The sequence below is a fragment of the Schistocerca nitens genome, chromosome 1 (genome assembly GCF_023898315.1).
Source record: "Schistocerca nitens isolate TAMUIC-IGC-003100 chromosome 1, iqSchNite1.1, whole genome shotgun sequence".
Taxonomy (NCBI): domain Eukaryota; kingdom Metazoa; phylum Arthropoda; class Insecta; order Orthoptera; family Acrididae; genus Schistocerca; species Schistocerca nitens.
In genome coordinates this window covers 354,343,095-354,370,697 of record NC_064614.1, presented here as the reverse complement: position 1 = coordinate 354,370,697, position 27,603 = coordinate 354,343,095, and the positions used below count along the sequence as shown (strand labels likewise).

Sequence of the window (27,603 nt, the reverse complement as noted above, 5' to 3'; positions counted from 1 at the left end):
GCACTAGTGATGGGTAAACTATCACATTCTGGTTTCAATACCTAAACAGAAACAAAGCAACTCATCCTGAATGAAAGCTGGGTTCAGCCCAATTGGAAAAAAGACAAAGCATCTGTGCTGACATGTTGCAACATCAGCCAGTAATGGATTTGATAATGATAATGGGAGAGGAAGAGAGGACACTGCTGCAAACAATGTGCTTCCTTGTCCAGCACGGAAGCCAAAAGGTTAAGAAAAGCAACTAATGGCTTTTGATTCATGATTAAATAGAACTTAGAACCATATAAGGAGACATGGGGCTTGTTGAAAGCAACCACAATCGCTAAAGCCTCCTTTTCAATCTGAGAGGGGTGCTGCTGAGTGGGAGTTAAAGTCTTAGAAGCATAAGTAAATGGTTGTTCAGACCTGTCTGCTTATTTGCGTGCCACACCATGCCAAGATTGTGCTGAGAGGCATCTATAGCCGACATATGATGCTGACCTGGCTGAAAGTGGCCAGACATGGGGCAGAGTGAAGATTAGATTTAAGCAAAGCAAACGATCATTCACACGCTGGGGACAAAAAAAAAGGAACATTTTTACACACAAGCACATACAGGGTCTGAGCAATAGTGGAAGCATCAGGTGAAAACTTATGGTAGGACGCAACTTTACATATGTCCTTTACCTGCAGTTCCATAATGGAGGTCAGCCACAATAAAGCTACAATTGCATCAACAGGGTGACACAATGGCTTGACACCTGTCTGAGAAACCTCAAAACCTAGGTACTCAATCAACATGTGAAAAAAACTGAGATTTGGCAAGATTGCACTTGAGACCCACAGACTCAAAACAGAAAACAACGATTGGATATTTCTTAGGTGGTCTTTGGTAGAAGAACCCGAAACAACAATACCATCAAGGTAAATTATGCAGCCGAGCATAGGGGCTGTCAACAGTTCTAAAAAAATGCAGAAAAATTGTGGGCGAGCTAGCAATGCCAAAATGCCAGCTTTGATATTGTTATAGGCCAAACAACGTAAAGACAACGAGAAGGTGCCTTGAGGCCTCATCCAAGGGAGCTGGAGGTACGCTTCTGACAAAATTATCTTGGAAAAGCAATGGCCACCCAATAATTTTGTGAGCAATTTGTCATGGCGGGGCAAAGGGCACATATCTATCATGGACTGTGCATTAATTGTGACAATGAAGTCGTCACAGAGGCAAAGATTACCCATTGACTTCTTAATGATGACTAGTGGTGTAGCCCATTCACAGGAAGAAATAGGCTGAATAGACATCGAGCGACATCAAATGGTCTAATTCGGCCTTAACAGAGTCACGCAACATGATTAGCACCTGCTGTGCACAGGAAAAAAAATTTACAAGGGCAGGTGAACTCTTTCATAGTAATGTGGGCAAGAAAACCGGTAGCACAACCAAGCCCAGGGTAAAACAGAGACAAAAACTCAGAGCAGAGTGACTCCAGTTTCTGATACCGAACTTGATCTGAAACTAAATTTATCTCACTGCCAATGGAGAAAATGAAAGGGTTAAATGCTTTCTAACCCAAACACATCTGCGGTATGCAAACGACCCACAACAAGGACAGTGAGAATGTGAACAACAGATTTGTAAGAGACAAGAGAAGAGAAATTACCTAGGATCGGAAACTGCTGTTTATTGTACCTAACAAACGTCCATGAAACCTGTGTGAGGGGATGGGAACCCAGTCCATGCACATTTGTGCACTTAGTAAAGTCACTGCAGCTCCTGCGTCCAATTTTATTTTTAGTGGTTTATTGAACATGCACAAGTCAACAAACAATTTGTTTGCTGAGACAGTCATTGTAGAGATACAGCATGTTATTGTAAAGATACAGTTAATGTCCATCAGTAATACTGTAACAGTCACGTTTGAAGAGGAGTTATACACCGATGCAATGTGGCCTTTCTTTCGACACTCGTTGGAAAGAGCCCAATGATTAGAGCACACAGCATGACCATGTTGGATGAAGTAGTACAGGCAAGATGGGGGAGGCTTGTTGCTGATGTTGTGATGCAGTCTGTTGTTGCTGTGGCTGTAACCGATGCAACCCCATGCAATGCTGAGTTGAAAGTTGTATAGCTGCAACAGCTTCCCCATCATCCTGATCACTTGCAGTGTACCTAACAGGGTTTGATTGAGCAACTTCTGATACCTCCCCCCAGGCAACAATCTGACTGGCTGTGGCCTGTGACACTTCAAAGGATTGCACTATACTGAGCACATCTGTATACGTTCGATTCTCACAATGAAGTGCTTTTTCACAGAATTCCCTATCCCAGTCCACACAAATAATAACATCATGCACCATGTGATCAGAGGAGGATTCGTGATGGGTACTAGCGACAAGTTTACAATGATGGCTGAACCCGTGGAATTCTGCAGCCCAGGCTTTGTAAGACTGGTACAGTTGTTTCTGACAATGCTGAAATTCTAAATGAGTTGCAATGACATTCATTCTGTCACAGTAACATGCTGAGAGAAGCTTGCACATTTCATCAAATAACAACTTGGCCAGTTCTTACAAAGGTGCAAGTTGGTACAACAATGATAAATGTGCGGCAAAATCCAGGAAAGAAAGAAAATTACTACAAAGGTTTGCATTGGACACGCAAAAAAAAAAAAAAACCTAGAAATGTTGGTGTAACCACGAGACCACTTGATAGAGAGCAGTGGTGAGTACTAGCTGTTGTTCCGTGAAAGTTTGCTGCCGAGCAATGACACGTTGGAGTGTTTCTCCCATCAAGATGTTTGTTGGGTGACTTTCCATTGAACTAACATCCGGAGAAAACGTAACCCTCACTCATAGTATAGTAAGCACAAACACGCTTTATGGGACATAGTGCTTTATAGAGCAATACGTAAGATACAATGAAGTACGGGTTGTGCGTAGCACTGAACATATTGACTGAACAACAGTCATGCAGATTACAGAATAGACCGAGCACTCGTTTGTAACTATTTAAATAATATTGTTTCTTTGGCGGCACACCAGAGCCGACCCAGGTGGCCTCTATCAGCATGCCTGTGAACTGCATGGAAAGCGATCTCTGAAATCACGTGATTCATGAGCGAAGGGATCAAATGTATTACATTCTTCATTCATAATTGTAATTCATTGTGCCTTATACTTTTTACCCTCTCCAGTCACATTACTGTGACCACCTATCAAAAGTCTACATAATCGCCTTTTGCACCCTGGACCACTGCGAGACAAGCTGGAAGATGTTCTGGAAGTTACCAACAGGTATGTGGAACCATGCTGACTCAAGTGCCATGACCAGTTGCACTATGTTTCTCAGTTTAGGATCTATGGTGCGAACAGTCTGATCGAGGTGCTCCCACTGATTCTCAATTGTGTCTAAAGTCAGGAAGTTTGGTAGCCAGGACAGTATAGTAAACTCATCCTGGTGATCTTTGAACAATGCACATACACTTTGAGCTGTAAGACACATTGCATTGTCCTGTTCGTAGACACCATGTGCCAAGGAAAAACAAACTGCACATAGGAATGGATATGGTTCCCACAGGTAGATCCCCAAGGCCTCAACGCTCCCTCCACTGGCCTGGACCCTTCTAACAGTGGTTGCAGTGTGTTTGCTTTCAGATGTTTCATGCCATACACACTAACGGCCACCTGTCACCTGAAAAAGTCACCTGCAGCTACTTAGTGAAAGTCCAGTTGTGGTGCTGATGTGCAAATTTCAGCCTTTGTTGCCAATAAACAGCACTCGGCATGGATGCATGAACATGATGCCTACGGCAGAGGCCCATATGCAGCAATGTTCGCTGAGGAGATACTGTTGGTAGCCCCTTTATTCATCTGGGTACTCAGTTGCTCAACAGTTGCACATCTATTCACCCATACAGATCTCCGCAGCTGTTGCTGACCCCTGTCACCTATGACCTGTGGTGCACTATTATGCCCCGGTTTTGTATAGCACCATTTTGCCATGCACAGTATACTTTAACCATGGTGGCATCAGAACAGTTTACAAACCTAGCCATTTTGGAAATGCCTTCACCCTTGGCCCAAAAGCCCCTGGACATCAGATAAATTGCTCCGTTTCTGCATTGTCTTCTGAATATTCTGACACGCTTCACATACCCTCCACTGCTATTGCTGTCACCTGTAGTTTGTGAGTTGTTATTGCACATTGATATCAAACATGGATGCAGTTGCCACCAGAAAGATCGCGGGAGGCGCACATCGGCATGGCACGTCACGGACAGGAGTTGCCGCAAGTAAAGTCCCGTCCACCAGAGGGCACGCGAGAATTTGGCCGCGCCCTCTGCCGGCGGAACAACAACAACTCAGGCAGCACGGGCCGTGCCCAGTCAGTTTTACATCGGGCATGCCTAGCAGACAGTTCCCGGTCTAGACTATGTGAAGTAGGATGGACCACGTGAATCGTGTTATACAATGGACTTGTAATGCTCATATTATTGTGACTGGACCATTACCTGAGGAAAAAAGTCTTGCTGTGAATTTTAGTTAATTAACTTCTGTTTTCAATTTACCTTCACATCCTCTGAGTGTTACTTCTGCATATGGGTTTGGACATGAATCACATCGCCTCCCTATCACACCTGTACGACAGCTGCATTGACCTGTAACTGAGTCACACTGATTCCCAAATGAACCAATAGAATAACATTCACAGTCAAAGCAGCGTTCAGAATCAGGTGGTTGGAAATGATTTTCCTGTAAAACAGAATAAGAATAACAAAATGCTTAGAACAAAGATCCCAAATTTTTCTCATATTTCATAGAAAACACACAACATAAATATATTTCAAATTAGATGCAGATCACTAATTTATTGAAATAAATGAGCATTCTCAGTTGATATCAGAAACTGATCTAAAGGGTCCTTACTGACGTGATCTTATAGAGCATTACCAGGTACTGTGTGTTACAATCTTTTCTATTGCAAGTTTTTCAACACTGTCTCAATGCAAATAATGGTTAAAACTTTTAAAAAACTATCATAATGGATGTGAAAATACACTGAAGAACTGTAATTAACAGACCACTTTATGATAAAAAGTGTAGGAAAGAATAGCATATATAATCATGGGGTGATGGGACCAACCTTTATTGTCATCTCCCTTTCTTTTTTAGAGTTTTATAAATATTTACAGAGCTGTTGAGTTCTGAGAAAGGCTATGATACACCAATTATTCACTTTCTTTTCAAAGTGATCTTTATTTCCATATGAGTCAGTATCACTAGAGGCAGAATTGGCTTATGGAAGAAATTAAATAAACAGCTGCATCAGTCATATCAGATTAATATCAGACAATAAACAAATTCAGTTCCCCATCCCAAACTAAGATATAGTTTTCAATTTTGTAACGAGCAAATTTCTTGACTAATGCTCAATTCTTTTGTGTACTACAAGTATTATGTCTTTAAATCTAAGATGCAGCAAGGAGAAAATAAGAGCAAAAATTAATACCCAAGTCTTGCAAATTTTATTACTAGACTACAATTAAATGAAAACAATGAATCACACGCGAATTGACTGAGGTAGTAAAGCTAATAAGTCGTAAATTTAATAAACACAAAAAAGGAAGAAAGAAAATAGGAAGGTCACAAAAATCTGTTCAAAGACAACACTGAATATTTCAGTTTTGTGCATATTTTGAGCTATTTTTAATTTAGCAGAGGTATTTCTAGCCCTTTTGCTATAGTCTCATACATTTTTATAACTGGTATTAGTTAAACATTCTAAACATTAGTTTTGATGTAATTGGATGGATAAAAAAATCTACTCACCAAGCCATGGCAGGAAAAAAAACATATAAAGGTATTGACATCCGCAAGCTTTTGGAGCTAGTGGCTCCTCCTTCTGGCCGGAAAGTTGAAGAGTAAGGAACAGAGTGAAGAAAAAAAGACCAGTGCAGTATGGGAAATAGGGAGAGTTCTGAACAGTCACCTGGAACTCCAGGTCAGCAGAAACTTACTGAATGGGAAAAGAATGAAAGACTGATGGTTGGTGACAGCACCAGACAAGATATGAAAACCTAAAAGCTTAATGGTGGAGTGTAAGCTAATATGCAAGACAGAGACTAATTACAAAAATCGTGTATGAGTTAAAAAGAGTGGAAAGCTGAGTGCATTGTATATAGTAGAGATGCGAGCAAGGAAAAATAGGCAGGTCAGAAAATAAAGATACAGAAAACTAAAGGGAAGTGAAGAAAGAAACAGTTGTTGAGAAGAAGTGCTGAGACCAAACAAATTAATGTAAATTAAGGCCAGGTGGGAGGCAAGAATGAATAACACGTTATAATGCTTCCACGGGGCTTTCCTGGGATCTATAATTCTTCAGCCCCTGGTCTGGTTTAGATACATTGATGACATTTTTGCCATATGGACTCATGGTGAGGCTCACCTGTTAAAATTCTTGGAATTTCTAAATACATTCTCTCAATCAAGTTTCACGTAGTCCTATTCCAAACCCCATGCCACTCTCCTTGAATTTGTTCTCATTCTCAGTGAAGCCCAGATAAACAATTTTAAATCTACTACGGAACAACAATACTTACATTCTGGCCGTTGCCATCCTTTCCATGTTAAACGATCCCTCCCATTCAGCCTTGGCATTCAAGACAAACATATTTGCTCAGATGCAGATTCTTTACAGCAATACACCACTATTCTATTCACCTCAGCCTTCATTGGAAGTAATTACCCCACCAACCTAATTCAAAAGCATATTTGGAAGAACTGTCACATCCAGTCCTGGTATTGCTGATCCTTTCAAAAATCGACTTAGAAGCACACCTCCAGTCACACAGTTTTATCCTGGTCTTGCCTGTATTAATCAGCTACATCAACAGGCTATAATTTCCTTCAATCATACTCTGAAATATGGTCCATTCTATCTGACATTTTGGCCACCACAACTAAAACAGCTTCTCTCAGCCTCCTAATCTCCGCAATATCTGTGTCAGACCCTATGGCGCTTCTGCACCCATTTCCTTATCGTATGGCTCCTACCCCTGTGACCATCCCCACGGTAAGATTTGCCCTATGCACCCTCCTACCAGCTCCTATACCAGCTCTGTAACTGGCAGAACATATTCTATTGAGGGAGAGTCATCTGTGAAACAACACATCTTTTGTACCAACCGCAGCGCGGGATTAGCCGAGTGGTCTGAGGCGCTGCAGTCATGGAATGTACGGCTGGTCCCGGCAAAGATTCGATTCCTCCCTCGGGCATGGGTGTGTGTGTGTTTGCCCTTAGGATAATTTAAGTTAAGTAGTGTGAAAGCTTACGGACTGATGACCTTAGCAGTTAAGTCCCATACGATTTCACACACATTTGAACACATTTTTGTGTACCAACTGTTACGCAAACACTGCTCGGCCTACCAAAAAGTTACAAGTTAGGATGGAGGGGCATAGGCAGAAGATGGAGACTGGCAACACACAATACCCTGTTGCAGAGCAGGCTATGCAACATGACGGTCATGATCTCATTGCCTGTTTCGCCTCACATGCCATCTGGAATTTTCTCCAAGACATCGCTTTTTCAGAAGTCTGCAGGTGGGAACTTATGCTGCAGTACGTCCTTGGTTCTCACTAACCACCTGGCTTAAATTTACATTAATTTCTTTGATCTCAGCATTTCTTCTCAGTAAATATTCCTTTCTTCATTTCCTTTTCTCACCTGCCTACTTTTCCCTGCAAGCCACCTCTACCACATACAACGCACTTTGCTTTCCACTCTTACTAATTTGGGCATAATGTTTTGCCAATAATCCCTGTCTTGCTTATTACCCTATCTTCCACTTTTATGCTATGAGGTTTTCAGATCTCATTCGGTACAGTCCCCAACTATCAGAATTTTCTTCTAATCCCATCCAGTAAGTCTCCCCTGACCCACGATTCCAGGTGACTTTTCCAAATTCTTCCCTCTCCCTAAACCTCACCAGTCCTTTCCTTCACCCCTCTTCCTTTCTCTTCAACCCTTGTGCCAGAAAAAGAAGCCACTGGTTCTGAAAGCTTGCAAATTTCAATAGCTTTATGTGTGCTTTCTCCTGCCACTGCTTGGTGAATAGATTTTTTTTATCTATCCAATTACATTATATTTTCAAAAATTGATTATTTTCATTGATATATCAACCAGTAGCTAAGATTGTTCAAAATACTGTTTCAGCCTTTGTGCAACTGTTGAATAATTTCTTACATTAGTTTATAGAAATTCCATACCATGTGAGAAGTTTCATTTCATGCTGCTAGTTAAGTTATAAAGTGAGCTGACAAAAGTCATGGAATAGCGATACGCACATATACAAATTGTGGTAGTACAACATATACAAGGTGTAAAAGGGCAATGAATCAGTGGAGCTGTCACTGTACTCGGGTGGTTCATGTAAAAGGTTTCCGACATGATTAACAGACTTTGGACATGGAATGGTAGTTGGAGCTAGACACTTGGGACATTCCATTTTGGAAATCACTAGGGAATTCAATATTCTGAGATCCACAGTGTCAAAGAGAGTGCCCTGAGTACCAAATTTCAGGCATTACATCTCACCATGGACAATGCATTGTCCGACAGCCTTCACCTGACGATCAAGAGCATTGGCATTTGCGGAGAGTTGTCAGTGCTAACAGGCAAGCAATGCTGCGTGAAATAACCGCAGAAATCAATGTGTGATGAACGAGGATGTATCTGTTAGGATAGTCTGGTAAAATGTGGCATTAAGGGCTGTGGCAGCTAAAGATCAACAAAAGTGCCTTTGCTGCCAGCATGTCATCACGTACAATGCCTCTCTGAGGCTTGTGAACATTTCAGTTGGACCTTAGACAACTGGAAAACTGTGGCCTGGTCAGATGAATCCCGAATTAGTTGGTAAGAGCTGAGGGTAGGGTTCGAGTGTGGCATAGACCCCACAAAGCCATGGATCAAAGTTGTTAACAAGGCACTGTGTAAGTTGGTGGAGGCTCCATAATGGTGTGGGCTGTGTTTACATGGAATGGACTGGGTTCTCTGGTCCAACTGAACTGATCATTGACTGGAAATGACTATGTTTGGCTACTTTGAGACCATTTGCAGCCATTTATGGACTTCATGTTCCCAAACAACGATTGAATTTTTATGGACGACAATACACCATATCACTGGGCCACAGGTGTTCACAGTTGGTTTGAAGTACTTTCTGGACAGTTCAAGTGAATGATTTGACCACCCAGATCACCCAACATGAATCCCATTGAACATTTATGGGACATAATCAAGAGGTCAGTTCATGCACAAAACATGTACAAAATCCTTCACCAGAAACACTTTCTCAATTATGGACAGCCACAGTGCTGGCTGCTAAAATGAAGGTCCAACACAATGTTCGGAATATTCCCATGACTTTTGTCATCTCAGTGTAAAAGTATATATGCCCTTTTTTGTAAGGAGTAACAAAAAAATTTAAACATTAAAAAGGTAGCTTAATAATTCAACACATGGTCACTTAAAAAAAAAATAGATTATAATGATAAAACTGTCTCACTCCAATCAAAGTGAGATATGCAATTATGATCCATAGCATATGCAAATAACCAACTAGATAACACAGTGTTGGGCAGCTTCATGACTGCATCAAGTCTGATTATGAAATAGAGGGAGGACCACATCTTTTTATAAATGGAAAAAAGATGATAAAAATAGCAAAACTGCGAGGAAAAAGCTTACTTTGCAGTAACATTCTCCAGTTGTCTTATTACAGTCAGCATTATAACCTTTGCTAGTGTCACAATGGCAAGGGCCACAAACAGGGAAACCCCACCAACTAGTAGGGCAGGGCTGATCCACAGGGACTTCACAGTAGTGGCCTGTAAATAACACAACTGAAAGTAGTTTCCTTAATTGAAACTTGGATATAAATACATAAAAGTCAGATTAAATACCCAAGCAGGATTAATGAAGTTGGCAACTTACTATCCTCACTGGACAACAAGTAAAAAAAGAAAAAAAGTTGGAAACAGAAGCTTAAGACAACACAATCATAAGAAAGACAACATGCTAAGAGAATTGCAGAGGCTGCAGGACAGTAGTGTAAAAATGAATCACCATATTAAAAAATTCAAAATTTATTTGCTGCCTGTGAATTCCTTAACATCAGCTGTATTAGTTATAGATTTTCTATTGAATACTGACATATGAAAAATTTGTGCCAGACTAAAACTTGAACCACTTCAGCTATCCAGATAACTGCATGTAAAACAGGATAATCACAGAGCAATGGGGCCATCCCTTATTGGCTAAATAGTTTTATAAACACTTACAGAACTATTGAGTGGCAAGTAAGGAGTATGTTACACCAATTATTCACAAATGAATTAGCCAAGATAAGAAACATAAATACAATAAAGCAGAAGTTCTATTTAATGCCTTACTGTCAAATACATTTTTAACAAAAGAAATATAAAATTAAAAAGTATGTTCTTTCCAAACAATGTTTTCTGGCTTGAAAATTGTGCAGAGGAACTGAATTTAGCTTTTGCTAGTCTCCATACTTTTAAGAATATCACACAGAATTTAGTCTTTTCAAACTCTATAAGAAGTGGCTTCAGTATCACTAAAAGTTCAATTGTAGTCCACCTGCTTAGTGTAATAGCTGAAAGACTTAACATGCTGATAGCATATAAACCTTGCTTCTGAAGGGACAGTGGTGAACCTACATATTGACAAGGATTTAACCAGTAATATTTTATAATCAGCGAGTCAAATTTTCTTTAAAGACACGAAATAATGTTTGTCTCTTAGTTCCCTTGAAATGAAACCAGTCTATTCTTTTACATAAATTACTATAAACAGACAAATGAGGCCTCCAATATCAAATTTTGTAGCAGTCAGCTTGCTAACAGGATGGCCCATGTCCACTTAGCCTGGTATCAAATAAGTATACACGATTTTTTGCAAGGGTAAAAGGTGCATGGAGCGAAGGGTGTACCAACCTTCCCCTCCTAGTGCCACGGTGAAGAATGGTTGTGCTCTTTCTACAAGCAGGCCAATAGACTGGTCATGGGTTTGCACCACAGACTTTTTCACTTAACATTAGTCTCAGGCAAAAATATTTTGTGTGTTTGTGTGTGTGTGTGTGTGTGTGTGTGTACTGTACACTGCTGGCATTCATTTTTATTCTGTATATTTTTCATAGTTCTTAGTCATTTCCAGAGTCTGTCGAGTTTCTATACTAATTATTTTTTTCCCTCTTTTATCTTCCTGTCGTATCTCTGATAGCAAAAGTGTCAATACTCCTTTTGCATACTTTATCAGTGATGATATAGTTCTTTGTCAATGGACATGGAATAATCATGTCTCCTGAATCTTGTAGCTATATCTTTATCCCTTCATTACTCCCTGACACCCCCCCCCCCCCCTCCAGCCCCATGCGCACATAGAGAAACTTTACATTGAAAACCTACCTGTATATTGACTAGAATTGCACTGGCAATGGTAACCATGGGGGGGATTATTGTCTTTGATGCATCGAGCTGAATTGGCACAGGGATTCATCTCACATACTCCAACACACGATGTACCAACGTATCCTGTAAGTAAAAACCAATTATGAATTATAAGTACAAGAATAATACTGAAACCTTATGTTTAATGCTATGTAGAAATTAACTTAAATGCTGGAAATGAATATTTCAAAGAATTTCAATCTTCAATAAACTATTTTTATTATACCTATTCTCTAAGAGCTATTTAAAAATAAACTATTTCTGCAGTAGACAAACTGAAAGTATAAAAATGTAGTGTGGAACTTCCTCTACTGTGCTGGTTCAAAGAAGTCATAGTTACAAAATAGAAATTACCATTTATTATTTCTTCTCAGAAGTAGATCTTTTTCATACCTATAACTTTTGTACCACCAAATGATCTTATGATGCCTGCAGTATTTTACAACTAAAAGTGATCAATTAATTCTATGTTTTCAAAATTAGTTTGTTAGAAATTATCTGCCATTCCTTTAATTAGGTTGTCTGTTAATTACATGAATTCAAAGTTTACGAATACACATGTATTCTGCTGGCCTTAAAACATCCCCATATCTAATGAAGCAAGTAATCTGTATCAGTTTCAATGGAAATGTGCAAATCAATGTACATGATATTGCTTATGATGCCTCAGAATGAAAATGATAATGATAATGAAAGCGAAGTTTCCCACGTAGAGTACAAATATATTTCTATGTGAGACAGTCGAGGAGACTCGGCTTACCAGCTGCTGAAATGGAAAGCTGGAGGAATATAGACAAAGTAATCATCAAACACTAAATCTCTAGTATCATGATTGTCATGCAGTTCTTCCCCTTTAAGAAATATGCCAATACAAGGGAAAATTTGTTACTTTTAATTCTTTTTCTTATTAATATGTCTCTCCTGTCCAGAGTTTCCATGATCTAAAAATTTCTTGGATGCTTATACCTTGTAGATTCTTCTGACAAATTGTTTTGGGTCTTAACCTTAAACAGTCCTTCTTCAAAAGTCTTGATGATCCAATCATGATTAGAAGTTTTCAAACTATAGTAAGCTGAAATCAGGTGACTTTAAACATACACTTCCTGCATATCAATGTCAACAATCCAATTTGGTGCTAAATGAAAGACCAATTAATATCATATTGCAAAAATAAGATTTTATAGTTTAATATGCCTCCTCAAAAGTGGATGGGGTTGGGGAGTGGGGGGGGGGGGGGGGGCGGGGGGGAATGGGGACAAGACATATTATTGACTTGCTGATCCCAGATGAACTTGCACTACATCGAACATGATGTTACTTGCTACATATTTATGATCACTCTTACAACTGATTTGATGTTACACTAAGATTTTAGCTTGGCAATCTACGAGAAATGTCAGAATCTGCCAACAATCAAGAAAGCTAACAAAATCTGTTGCCTATGGGTACCACACATTAGCCTGGGTATGTAATCCTTACAGCAAAAGGAAGGAGAATTTGAATTTAATGACTTTTTGTGAAAATGTCATTAGAGAAATCCTGGGGGACATAAAATTTCTGGGATTTAGGGGATTAGTGTGGTTTCAGCTCTCTGAGACTGCAGATGTGTGTACAAGTTGCATTTACACGCGCGCGCGCTTGCGTGTGTGTGTGTGTGTGTGTGTGTGTGTGTGTGTGTGTGTGTGTGTCTACTGCTGACAAGGCCTTAAAGGCTGAAAGCTTTAATTGTGTGAATCTTTTTGTCGTGCCTATCGTGACTCAGCTTCTCCGCTATATGGTTTGTAGCAACTTTCCTTCCTGGTATTGTGACACACGACTTACCCACTGACATAACTGAATCAAAATTTAATAACTGGGCAAGGAACCATAATTATAATGTCTAACCTTGGCACAGGTGGGTGAGCATGATAAAAGCATAGTTATGGGAAGAATTTGCATACATTACCAATGTCTGCAAGTATGGTTCATGAATTACAGGAAGAACACAGAAAAATCGCTACAAACATCAGTAAAATCTCCAAAGTGCTTAATGAAAGCAACTAGATGGCTGTGAGACATTAAAACTGTGCTACTGCCTCCAGAAGGAAGTTATCTAACATTGCGTCGCTACCGCATCGGGATTTGCAATGCTGGCCTAGTTTTGCAGATTGACTGCAGAAAGCAGCAACAGCAGTCGCTAGAGACTTTAAGTTCAGCCTCCCTTCTGCAGTCAGTGCTAAGATGGAGACATATTTCTATATGACAGCAAGGTTCCCTCCATGAGTTTAATCTTCCATCACCTAGTAGCACGTATTTTCCGTCTTAATGCTCTGAAACATGGCTGTTTGTTCTGTAGCAGGAATCTCGCTGGTCAATGGTAACAGATACTGCAAGTTCCGCCCACTGAGAATTCAATAATATGGTTAAACAAACTCCTATTCTTGCAGATTTCATGATTATCAACCAATAGTGCTGTGCTGTGAGGAGGAAGCCAGAATACTACTTCCACTCCATGATATAATTCTGAAATAGACCTACTGAAAGCTTTACCCATAGCCCTGTTTGAGGAAGTATGGGTTCTCTGTAAAATAGCACTATGTCAATAGGAACGCTTGTTTTTAAAAGTTAAAACGGAACATTCTTCCACTGTGTGGCTACTGAGGCAACAGCATTTCTCACATTGGCCTCTGTGATTGCTGAGACAACACTGTTTTTTCATGCTGTCCTCTGGAGAGCAACAACTGGCTACATTTTTATCTTTGTAAAAGGATTCTTCAAACAATACCATTTTTTTGTGGGAGATAGCTGTCCCTGTAAACTGCCTGGAGTGAAGGGAATGGAGGACACAAATGCCGTGTTGGTTATCTGGACTGAAACCCAGCTTTTGACTCTTAAAAAGTATATGGCCCTGCCCATTCTTTTATGAAATTTCCTCCCTTTTGCCAGCCAGCTCAAAGGCTTTCAACACTGCAGTCACTCGCCATTATAAAAGAGAAAGTCAAAGAAAGCAATACAATAAACAGCCACTGGTGGTACTGAATGCTGTCTGCAGTTATGAAGTAGCATAATAAAACGACAAATTGATCAAGAGAATATGAATATGATATCCTGAAACATGATGTGTGACAGTTCCTGCTGTGTAACAGTAGCAATATATACTTTTCATAATATTTTTGCACTGCATGATCATTAAAAACCATTGACATTCAAACTATACACGAAAAATGGGTGGTTCTTTCTTCTTAACAATCATGATAGATTCATTCACCATCTTTATTTTAGATAGTTTTAACCACCCTTAGTAAATAAAATGAAGCTCTTGAATTCATATTTATTCTCAGCATAGCTGTTTAATATGGCAACGCCTTCTACAAGCTAGTATCACTCACCTAAATCACACTGACATCGAAACTGCTCCCAGTCAGCTACACATGTGCTATGAGGTGGACATTTATCTTTCTGGGCACAATGATCCACACCCAGACAACCCTCAGCCACATTTTCCTTTTCTGTGGGCCTCTGCAGTGTTGATTGTGTTGTTCCAACTCTCACATCCTGCAAATATTATTCAGAAAGATATTAAAGTTCTGAATCAGAAATCATATAAAAAGAGCTAATAATAACAATTATCAAGGATAATGCAATAGTGGTTATAAATTATATCACACCACACACACACACACACACACACACACACACACACACACACACACACACACACACACACACCATTCGTACACACAAGCAAGCACACACCTCATGCACACACGACCACCAACTACACCATTTTGAGGTCTTGAGGATGGGGGGGTGTTGGGAAAGAGAAGAGACAGTAGTGTACAGGTGGGGAGACAGATGAATGCTGTCTGTCTGGTGGAGGGTGCAGGGACTAGACTGCCAACAGGCGCAATGTAGGGAGGTTGCAGGGCAGGGATGTGGGGGCAAAAAAGGAGAGGAGTGGGGAAAGATGGGCAGATGCATTTGCAGAGGGTGGCAAATAAACAGGATTGGAGATGAGAATGGGGAGAAGATGATAGGACAGAGAGGGCAGAAATTGTTGGGTGGAGGGTGTGGGGGCAATATGTTACTGTATGTTGAGGTTGGAATAATTATGGGAGCAGAGAATGGGTAAGGATAACTCCCATCTGTGCAGTTCCAGCTGGTGGTGGAGGGAAGGATCCAGATGACTCTGGTAGTGAAGCAGCCATTAAAATCCAGTGTGTTATGTTCAGCTGAATGTTGTGTCACAGGGTGGTCTACTTTACTCTTGGCCACAGTTTGGCAGTGGCCCTTCATTCTGGTAGACATTTGGTTGGTAGTCATACTGATATAAAAAGCTGTGCAATGATTGCAGCACTGGTAAATGACGTGGCTGCTTTCACAGGTGGCCCGACCCCTGATGGGGTAGGATAAACCTGTGACAGGACTGGAATAGGAAATGCTGGATGGGAGGACTGGGCAGGTTTTGCACCTGGGTCTTCCACAGGGATATGATCCTTGTGGCAAGGGGTCGGAATTGGGAGCAACATGGGGATGGACTAAGATGTTGTGTAGGTTGTGTGGGTGACAGAATACCACTTAGGGGTGTCAAGGATCTCTGGTAGGATGCCCCTCATTTAAGCGCATAACAACAGGTAATCAAGGCCCCTGAAGAGGATGCAGTTCAGTTGTTCCAGTCCGGGGCGGTACTCGGTGATGAAGGTGAAACTCCTATGTGGCGGTGATTCTTGGGGGTAGTAGGGCAACTGGGGGTGAGGGGAAATGGCGCAAGATATCTGTTTGTGGACTAGATCTGGGGGATAGTGCCTGTCTGTGAAGATCTTATTGACAACAGTCAGCTTATTTGAGCAAGGGAGTTCTCATCACTGCAAATACACCAGCCAGGTTGGCCAGGCTGTGTACGAGAGATTTTTTGGTGTGAAAGGGATGGCAGTTGTCAAAATGCAGGTACTGTTGGTGGTTGGTGGGTTTAATGTGGACAGAGGTGCACATGGAGCCATCAGAGACGAGGTAGTCAATATTTAGGAAGGTGACATCCTGGGTTGAGGAGGACCATGTGAAGCGAATGGGAGAGAAGGTGTTGAGGTTGTGAAGGAATAATAATAGGGTGTCTTGGCCCCGAGTTCAGATCATGAAGATATCATCAGTGAACCTGAACCAGACTAGGGGTTTGGTGTTTTGGGAGGCTAGGAAGGTCTCCTCTAGATGGCCCATAAAAATTTTGGCATAGGAGGGTGCCATGGTGGTGCTAATCGATGGATGGATGGATGGATAGATAAGATAGATAGATATCCAGCGATCACAGGCCCTGCAGACCAATCGCTGCTTCCACAAACTGCCTCCATTCCTTCCTATTTTGTGCCCGGTTCCTCCACGTGTCTTCAGTTCCCAGGGCTGCCAAGTCCTTCACCAGGTCGTCGATCCAGTGCTGCCTTGGGCGTCCAATCGGGCACTTGTTGTTTGTTTTCCCCTCTAGTGCCATCTTCGCCTGTCTTCCATCTGGTATATGGGCTACATGGCCCACCCATTGGATTCTTTTGCTCTTTATCTTCTGTAGGATAGTCGGTTGTCGCATCGGAAGGTAGAGTTCCTAGTTTTTCTTCCTCCTCCATTCTCTGTTTTGTCTTGATTCACTTTGAGCCCGACCTTCTACGCATAACTGTCCATTTTCTGGTACATTCTTTTCAACTCGTGCTTTGATTCACTTAGTAGTACTATGTCATCTGCTTATGCAAGACAATTGAAGTTACCATCCATCTCTACTCCAGCCCACGCCTGTTGCATACACTCTATTACTTTCTCTCAGATGACATTGAACAGAACACATGCAGATTTGTTTATATACCTTCTCTTCAAATGTTCTGGATTAGGATAATGTTAGTAATGTGTATGAGGAATGAGGTAGTGGGTTTTGAGTTCGACGGATGATAGGAAAGGTAGCGTTCAATAGCGGTAAGACCGTGGGCACGAGGGATGTTGATGTATAGTGATGTACAGGGGTAAAGGGGTGAGGATGATGGGGAGTCACTGAAGGAAGTGGTTGGTGTCTTTGATGTGGAAGGCTAGATTAGGGGAATTGTTTGGAGATGTTGGTCAGTGAGGGCCAAAACTGTTTCAGTGGAGGTACAATAACCAGCCACAGTGGGGTGTCCAGGATTGTTATGTTTGCAGATTTTGGAGAGCATGTATAAGGTGTGTGTGGTGTCATATGGGTGAGGAGGGAAATGGATTCAGGGGAGATGCTCTGGGTAGGGCCTAAGGGTTTATGCAGGGAGGTTGTGTTGGACTTCTGGGATGGGATCACTCTGGCAGAGTTTATAGGTGCAGGAGTCAGATAATTGGCAAGGCCTTCTGCCAGATCATTCATTCATTTCATTCATTTCCGTGTCCGGTCAGCATTTCCAAAAAATAATAGCTGTGATAGCTTTGCCATTTCCTTTATAAACATCCAGGAGGTGGCATACAAGTACGTGGCTCGGATCTTCTTCAGCCCTGCAGTCGCAAGAGGTGTGCACACTTGCTGGAAAGATTCCCCATTTCTTCAGGTTGGTCTTGCATCGGGGGGCGCCCACTCTTAGGTGGCTGAGGCACCTCCATACAGGATATTGTAGGTTTTCACCAGGAACTAGTTCTTCTTTTGGTGATACATCTGTGAGCAGTGAGCCCTTCCATGTTGCAAAACAAATTGCCTCCGGTGCTCCATCCAGTGGCACAATCCTAGCAAGGAAACTCCAGCGGGATTTAAGGCGGGATCTTGCTGCCTGATGACCATACAGAGGATGTTGGCAGTCATCTCCTGGTTTGTTCTCTCACTGTCTGCAGCAATGGCCCTCTGGATATTGAGTGGGGCTATTCCAACAATCGGATTCAATAATTGCACTGGTGTTGGCTTCAAGCAACCTGAGATGATCCTTACAATATCACTGACCTCAATATTGACTTGCTTAGCATGAGCTGAAGCATTCCACACAGAAGCAGCATACTCAGCAGCTGATACACAAAGCGCAAGTGCAGAAATCCTCAGGAGGTGTGGATTTGCTCCCCAGCTGCTGTCTATCAGCTTCTTAAGTATCCCATTGCAAGCAAGGACTTTCTGTTTCATGTTTAGACACTGCTGCCTGTATGATCGAGCCTGTCCAGTGTGACACCTAGGAATCTCCCAGCCATGTGATGTCCAGCTTTTGCTGCACTTCCCTGTTTCGTAAGTGGGAGGCGTCACTTGAGTTCTACTAGGATTGGGCTTCAGGTGGTTATCACTGTGATTCATAAAAATGTTGGTGGAACCTTTGTCTGCAGATAGGATGATTAAGTCAGGATTTGTTTTGAGGTTGTGTATGGCTGTTCTTTCTTCTAATGAAAGGTAGGTGTTCTGAAGAAGGGACATGCGGATGGATGGTGAAGCTAAGATGGAGGTAAGGAATTCCTGGACGGTGACCAGTGGGTGGTTAGGTGGGAGGGGGGAGGATCATTGTTGGATGATGGTGTGAAATGGAAGAGGCTGCATTCAATGTTCAAATTAACATGGTTTAGGGTGGAGGGATTAGTGGCAAAGAAGTGTTTCCTTTGCAGGGGTCTGAAGAAGGCAAGTAGGTCTTTGACAAGTCCAGTATGGTTGGATAGGGCTGAAACTTCTGTGGAACTGTGGGTTTTGGTGGAAAGTTGGCAGGGAGTTCTGAGAGATGTGGTAAGTCAAAAAGGTCAGCTGGGCAGTGTTTATCTGCTTGCTGGGTGGACAAGGAGTAAAACTGTTGGTACAACAGAAATTGGACAGTGGTGCCCCGAGGCAGCAGTAAGATGACAGCAAGTTGGGATAACTTATGGAGATGGTGTCTGGAATGCTCCTCCAGATGGTCAAAAGCAAGGGATACAATTTCAGACATGTGATGTGTGGAGTACAGATTGCAGAGTATAAGTATCTCGCGGAGGGAGCACAAGTGGTTCTGGGATGCCTGTGTCATGGTGATGGGTTTTTGCAGTAGCAGTTTCGTGAGGGCAACAGATTGATTGAACCTTAATTTTAAAAAAAAATCAGCAGTAAACAACTGACAATTGGATGTCAAGATAGCATTAATATGAAGCTCTCCAGAAAGTATTTTAGTATGTGTTCACTAAATGGGTTTCTCTGTGATTCACTTAATTATTATATAATAAGCACCACCTACCTTCTAGGGTGCAACGTGCTATTACAGAAACTAATAACACATGCTCCAGCATCACATGAGAAAGGAAAATTCAAAACAAAAGATACAAGTTAGCACACTTAGTGTCATGGTTAAACTATCAAGGAAAATGAAACTAAGAATTATTACACTAATACAGTAATACAATGGCCTTGATTTTGATACCACATACAACTAGAGTGAAGAAGGGTACACTTGGAAATAATGCTGCTGTTGTTGTTATCTTCAGTCCAGAGACTGGTTTGATGCAGCTCTCCATACTACTCTATCCTGTGCAAGCTTTTTCATTTCTCACTACCTACTGCAACCTACATCCTTCTGAATCTGCTTAGTATATTCATCTCTTGGCCGCCCTCCACAATTTTTACCCTCCATGCTTCACTCCAGTACTAAATTGCTTATCCCTTGATGCCTCAGAACATGTCCTACCAACTGATCCCTTCTTCTAGTCAAGTTTTGCCACAAATTTCTCTTCTCCCTAATTCTGTTCAGTACCTCCTCATTAGTTATGTGATCTACCCATCTAATCTTCAGCACTCTTCTGTAGCACCACATTTTGAAAGCTTCTATTCTCCTCTTCTCTACACTATTTATCGTCCATGTTTCACTTCCACACATGGCTACACTCCATACAAATACTTTCAGAAACGGCTTCCTGACACTTAAATCTACACTCAATGCTAACAAATTTCTCTTCTTCAGAAATGCTTTCCTTGCCATTGCCAGTCTACATTTTATATCCTCTCTACTTCGACCATCATCAGTTATTTTGCTCCCCAAATAGCAGAACTCCTTTACTACTTTAAGTGTCTCATTTCCTAATCTAATTCCCTCAGCATCACCTGACTTAATTAGACTACATTCCATTACTCTTGTTTTGCTTTTGTTGATGTTCATCTTATATCCTCCTTTCAAGACAATGTCCATTCCGTTCAACTGCTCTTCCAAGTCCTTTGCTGTCTCTGACAGGGACTAATGACCTCAGCAGTTGAGTCCCGTAGTGCTCAGAGCCATTTTTTGTCTCTGACAGAATTACAAGTCATCAGCGATCCTCAAAGATTTTATTTCTTCTCCATGGATTTTAATACCTATTCCGAATTTTTCTTTTGTTTCCTTTACTGCTTGCTCAATATACAGATTGAATAGCATCAGGGAGAGGCTGCAACCCTGTCTCACTCCCTTCTCAACCACTGCTTCCCTTTCATGCCCCTTGATTCGTATAACTGCCATCTAGTTTCTATACAAATTGTAAATAGCCTTTCGCTCCCTGTATTTTACCCCTGCCACCTTCAGAATTTGAAAGAGAGTATTTCAGTCAACATTGTCAAAAGCTTTCTCTAAGTCTACAAATGCTAGAAATGTAGGTTTGCCTTTCCTTAATCTTTTTTCTAAGATAAGTCATAGGGTCAGTATTACCTCACGTGTTCCAATATTTCTAAAGAATCCAAACTGATTTCCCACGAGGTCGGCTTCTACCAGTTTTTCCATTCATCTGTAAAGGATACGTGTTAGTATTATGCAGCTGTGACTTATTAAACTGATAGTTTGGTAATTTTCACATCTGTCAACACCTGCTTTCTTTGGGATTGGAATTATTATATTCTTCTTGAAGTCTGAGGGTATTTCGTCTGTCTCATACATCTTGCTCACCAGATGGTAGAGTTTTGTCAGGACTGGCTCTCCCAAAGCTATCAGCAGTTCTAATGGAATGTTTTCTACTCCCGGGGCCTTGTTTCAACTTAGGTCTTTCAGTCCTCTATCAAACTCTTCATGCAGTATCATATCTCCCATTTCATCTTCATCTACATCCTCTTCCATTTCCATAATATTGTCCTCGAGCACATTGCCCTTGTATAGATAGATCCTCTGTATAATACTTCCACCGTTCTGTTTCCCTTCTTTGCTTAGAACTGGGTTTCCATCTGAGCTCTTGATATGCACACAAGTCGTTCTCATTTCTCCAAAAGTCTCTTTAATTTTCCTGTAAGCAGTAGCTATCTTACCCCTAGTGATACATGCCTACACATCCTTACATTTGTCTTCTAGCCATCCCTGCTTAGCCATTTTGTACTTCCTGTCGATCTCATTTTTGAGACGTTTGCATTCCTTTTTGCCTGTTTCATTTACTGCATTTTTATATTTTCTCCTTTGATCAATTAAATTAAATATTTCTTCTGTTACCCAAGGATTTCTACTAGCCCTCGTCTTTTTACCTACTTGATCCTCTGCTGCCTTCACTATTTCATCTCTCAAAGCTACCCATTCTTCTTCTACTGTATTTCTTTCCCCCGTTCTTGTCAATCGTTCCCTAATGTTCTCCCTGAAAATCCAGTCAGTTTATCCAGATCCCATCTCCTTAAATTCCCACCTATGTGCAGTTTCTTCAGTTTTAATCTACAGTTCATAACCAATATATTGTGGTCAGAGTCCACATCTGCCCCTGGAAATGTCTTACAATTTAAAACCTGGTTCCTAAATCTCTGTCTTACCATAATATAATCTATCTGATACCTTTTAGTATCTCCAGGGTTCTTCCATGTATACAACCTTCTATCATGATTCTTAAACCAAGTGTTAGCTATGATTAAGTCATGCTCTGTGCAAAATTCTACCAGGTGGCTTCCTCTTTCATTTCTTACCCCCATTCCATATTCACCTATTACTTTCCTTCTCCTCCTTTTCCTACTATTGAATTCCAGTCAACCATGACTATTAAATTTTCGTCTCCCTTCACTGTCTGAATAATTTCTTTTATCTCATCATACATTTCATCAATCTCTTCATCATCTGCGGAGCTAGTTGGCATATAAACTTGTACTACTGTGGTAGGCGTGGGCTTCGTGTCTATCTTGGCTACAATAATACGTTCACTATGCTGTTCGTAGTACCTTACCCGCACTCCTTTTTTTAATTCATTATTAAACCTACTTCTGCATTATTGCTGGTATCAAAAGTGAGATGAGTGGAACTGAATGGAAATGGATCAGTTATACATTCAGGTGGTGAAGAAGGGGAAGGGGCACAGTAAGGCGGGGGTGGACTCAGAAAGAGAGACAGGGAGGTGGGGAGGGCAACTAATATGACTAAATAATTTATCCCTTGCATAACAATGCAAATTTCTTTTCCAACTTGCAGGGGAGATTCATGTCCTGCAGTTTTCTGATAGTGACTGTACATCCCAAGGAAAAAGGGAATTTCTCCCCACCACTGTTACAGACCACAATAATAAGATATATCTGTCACTGAGAAACAAGTGCCCGTTCATTATGGAGTTCACTAAAGAGTACATTGTTGGACTGCCAAAACCATGTTCAATATTTTTATATTAGTACCTACTTATGGAAAAAGGGTGCTCTGAAACTGAAAAACAGCACAAGGAGCCCAAACGCACATTATACATTATATGCAAAAACTAGACACAGCACATCACCCAACTGCACCTATAGTCTAATTAAAATTACTTGATAGCTGACATGTCACATTCTGGAGCTGGTTTCCTCCAATCAGAGCGCTCAGCATCACACCTGAACCATTTGCTGCTGCCAAACTGCCACAACAATTGGTCAGTTTGCTTCCAATTCCTTGTCCAGCATTCTTTCTTGATGTGTTTAGTTCCCAAACCACAGGCCTGGCATTTTTATGCGCGCCCGCGTGCGTGCACACACACACACACACACACACACACACACACACACACACACACACACACACAAAATAATGCTAATGAAAAATACACACTTCATACAAAGCACTGACTAAACACTACTCAATATTTCTGCACAAGACGTTATTCAGTGGCACATATACAGTGAGCATCATTACTGAGATCAGCTTATATCAGATAAGCTTCACACGAAATTGTGTGAAGCCCAATTTTTAACGGCTGAATTCATCACCACAACTGGCTGACCATGCTCATAAGTGTAAAAACTTAATTCAGTGTTGTAGCATAGCGCAATGGATAGCTTATTAACCTGTTATGTTGAAGATAATAGGCTCGAATCTTGCAACATGCAATGATTTTTTTATGTCTCAATCTAATCAAAAGACTCTGATTATCATTTTTTATAAGTTAACTGGTTTACATGTTTTTTTTTTTTTATTTCTATTTCTTGTCACACCATTTTCAACATTGTACTGGCTTTTTTTAATTGCTCTTCTTTTTCTTTCTATTATTCTTTTTTCATCTGTGTTGCCTATAATCTGTAACCAAGTATGAACAAGGACTGCTCACTGGTTGGTAATGAAGCAGCTCATATAGCCAGTGTGATGATACTTTCTGGTAACTAATGATAGTAAGAAATTATAGTTTGCTTTTAGCAGTGAAACTGATTTTTTTATGTTTTGAGTTTGCCTACAGAGTTTAGCTTTACTTGCAGAGAACAATTCAATTCAATTGTGATTTTTGTTCTGCCTCAATTTGTTGACTGCGGCTTTCTCAGATACACAGCATATCATGTGGCTGTAGTTAGCTTTAGATACAAAATTTAAATTCAGAGCGACAAAACATGTCATATGCCACGGTTCAGTCATCAATCACTTAAAATCATCTGTCGACAGAGCATTTCACATTTCTGACATATCTTGCAGCAGCCACTTCCAACATTGCTCCATGTTACACATTAACAGCATTTACGAAGTGAGCCGCTATGTTGTGTGTCACCTTTCCACCACCTGGCTCCAGTACCAACACAAGCAGGAGTGATCTGAAAGAACTGCACCCAATTCTTCTTTAGCCAAAGCCAATGATGTGTGGAATATTGCATTCTGGGCCCTTGAAGCCACGCCCAACTCTTCTCTAGCCAATGCCAATGGTGAGTGGAGTACTGCACATTTCGGGCCCTTGGTGCTAAGCTGTTGGGACTGTACACATCCCTCCACCCAATGTCACCCTTTTCACCACTCTTTTGAGGCAGCTTTTCCATCCTTATTTGCAACATTTTCATTTATTCAATTAAATGTGCTATCAATGTCATGATTCATGCGACAATAGTAGAAATGGGGGAGAGTTTGGTAGGGTGACTAGCTGTTCTCATAACTAATATATTTACCTGGCCAATTCATTTTTGTATTTAAGCCATAATTTTTCAAAGAGAGGACAGCAATTCAGAAATGAAGTGCTACACACCATTTGCAATAAATGTAGATAGTGGCCAAAAGGTGTTACTGTACGTAAATCATAAAAAATAGCAATGACAAAAATTAAAAAGAACACTTTTTTATCAGGGTTAGAAGATCTCACAATGGTGACTGGACACTATGTCATTCTCTGCCAAAAGTGTAATTAAATGCACTAAGAGGGGGAGGCAGTGAGGGGTAGGGTGGTGGGTTCACAACACTTAAAGGAGATCCCTCGGCAGTCTGATTTTGTAATTTTTTATATTTGTGGTACATAATGTACACAACACATATATCAATCCCAGAAAGTATGTCAATGCAAAACTTAAAAATTCTTGAGAAAATCAACTTTGAATGTTTCCTGAGTGCCTGTAATACCCTAAAGTAAAATTGACTTTTCAACAGGGAGCATGGTGATGTAGTAGAATACTTGTCTGCCACATGAGCAGTCTGGGTTCGAATTTTGGCCACAGAAAACTTTTAAACAAAGATGCACATTCTATGTGCATTTCCGTGAAGAGTAAAATACATAATGAAGGAAAAAGTTAATTTGTGGCTTTTTCTTTAACTGTCACAAACTTTACTAACAATATTTTATAGCACATCAGTAATTAAGAATGGTTATTTGCAACAAAAACTATATTTGTGTGTGTGTGTGATACGTAATTAGAAATAAGATGATGTGCATTCTTCATAAAAATGACACTTAGACGTGTCAATTAGCACATATTTGATAAATTTTATATTTAAACTTGGCTGGAAGAAAAAAGAGAGAGGGAGAAAGGAAGGGAGACAGGAGAAGAGGGGGAGAGGGAAAAGGGGGAGAGGGGAAAGGGAAAGAAGGGGAGAGAGGGAGGGAAGGGGAGAGAGGGAGGGAAGGGGAGAGAGGGAGGGGAGGGGAGAGAGGGAGGGGAGGGGAGAGAGGGAGGGGAGGGGAGAGAGGGAGGGGGAGGGGAGAGAGGGAGGGGGAGGGAGGGGAGGGGGAGAGAGGGAGGGGAGGGGAGAGAGGGAGGAGAGGGGAGATAGGGAGGAGAGGGGAGAGAGGGGAGGGGATAGAGGGAGGGGAGAGGGGGAGGGGAGAGGGGGAGGGGAGAGGGAGGGGAGGGGAGAGAGGGAGGGGAGGGGGGAAAAGAGCGAGAGAAAGAGAGAGAGAGAGAGAGAATGACTGATACGAGACTCTAACCAGAGATTACCAGTCTAGGGCGCTAATGAATCTTTTCCATGTTTATGCATTTTACACTTCACAGAAATGCTTGCAGAATGTGCACCTTTCATTAAAAATTCACACTGGCCAGGAATCAGGAATCAAACCCAGATTGCTCACCTGGCAGATGAGAACTCTGCCACAGATCCACAATGTCTGACAAAAAAATCAAACTTACTTTAGGGTATTAAAGACACTCAAAAAACGTCAAAGTTGATTTTCCCCGGGATTTGTATTGTTGCATCTAACTGCTTTGTGTGACTGATATTTCAGTTCTAAGTTTCACTTACCATAAAAATAAAGAAAATTACAAAAACTGGATTGCCATGTGGTCTCCTTGTAAGTGCAACATATCCCAGTCCTCCCATCAAGGAAAAATCACTGGAGATTCGCAGAATTCAACCTAGAGCACACGGCGATGACAGGATGGTTCGGTGTCTGTAAAACTTCAAGTCTAAAATGTACTCAATAAATACTGGTAATCCACAACTGCTGAACCACCTCCACAGACTGCACTCAATTACTGTAACTGCTCCCTCTTGGGTCACCTTAGTTCAACTTCACCATAATGATGTCCAACCACACCAACATCACAGCCTTTTTAGTGTAGCCTACAGTCCTGTAGACTGAAATTCCTTCATCAGTTACTACTGTGAGACTACTGTTAACTTTAGTCACATGCTGAAATGAAATGTCCTAAGTTAGTCTGAATCAGTTACCATTAGCTCAAGGATATATCTTCTTTTCCTGTCCACATCACTTCAAATTCCTAACCTCGCAAACAAACTTGGTTCTCAACATCCAGTACCTTTTTTCCTCGTCAGGCCTTTTTCCTTTCCTTCTATTCATTTACTCTCACCACTATAGTTATCAGATTTTTTCCTGCCACAATCAACTACTACATGATGTCCCCTTTCACAAGCCCCATTTTTCCATCTATTTCTGTCCTCAATTTTGTAGCCTGGCACCAGGTTGGCACCCACGCAGCGTTCAATTTTAATGCAACTTCACTGAGCAGTAATTTAATTATTAAAAATGTTATAAAATGTAGTTTTATACATTAAAGAGTCTTTTGTGTTCATCTACATGTCTCAGATCAATATCACAAGCTGTATATAGCTTAAGTTGTGCACAAAAGAATGAATAGTGTCAAAGTGTGGTAGAGAATATGGCTGCTGTAGCGACATTTCTTCAATACATGATGAAGCTACCAGCTGATGCAACAAGGGAAACACCAAGGCAGGCTCTGATTTCTATAGCATGCTTGGTACTGGATGCACTAAAGGTTTCCAGCCTCGAATATTTTCAAACATTGCTCCACTGATAACCCCAGAAAACAGATAATTTATTACATAGTGTATCTGCGAGGTCACCCTTTTAGTACAGTTAAGTTCATTCAGGTAAAATGGATTGTCCCTGCTTTGGTGCTACATATAAGTGTGTTCATGAAAATACTTTCTGGTAAACTGTCCCTCTACGAAGCTCTGCACTTTCAAATGTAATGTGGTGCACAAAAATGGGTAAATTTGAAGTAAATTTTGGTAGCTCTGTAGAGGTAGTAGAAGTACAAGGGAAGGCATCAAATTGTGTAGTGGTAATGGTTATTTAGCTTATCAT

The 27,603-nt window shown here is 41.0% G+C and overlaps 1 protein-coding gene across 1 annotated transcript in view; it reads right to left on the bottom strand.

Moving 5' to 3' along the window:
* LOC126247999 (protocadherin-like wing polarity protein stan) overlaps positions 1-27,603 on the bottom strand; it is a 368,259-nt gene that overhangs the window by 151,058 nt on the left and 189,598 nt on the right. Inside the window, exons 21-24 of the mRNA XM_049948622.1 lie at positions 14,874-15,039; positions 11,464-11,589; positions 9,728-9,867; positions 4,548-4,731 (exon numbers count right to left, since the gene is read on the bottom strand). Of these exons, the coding sequence (XP_049804579.1) occupies positions 4,548-4,731; positions 9,728-9,867; positions 11,464-11,589; positions 14,874-15,039 (616 nt within the window). The remainder of the gene's footprint in view (positions 1-4,547; positions 4,732-9,727; positions 9,868-11,463; positions 11,590-14,873; positions 15,040-27,603) is intronic.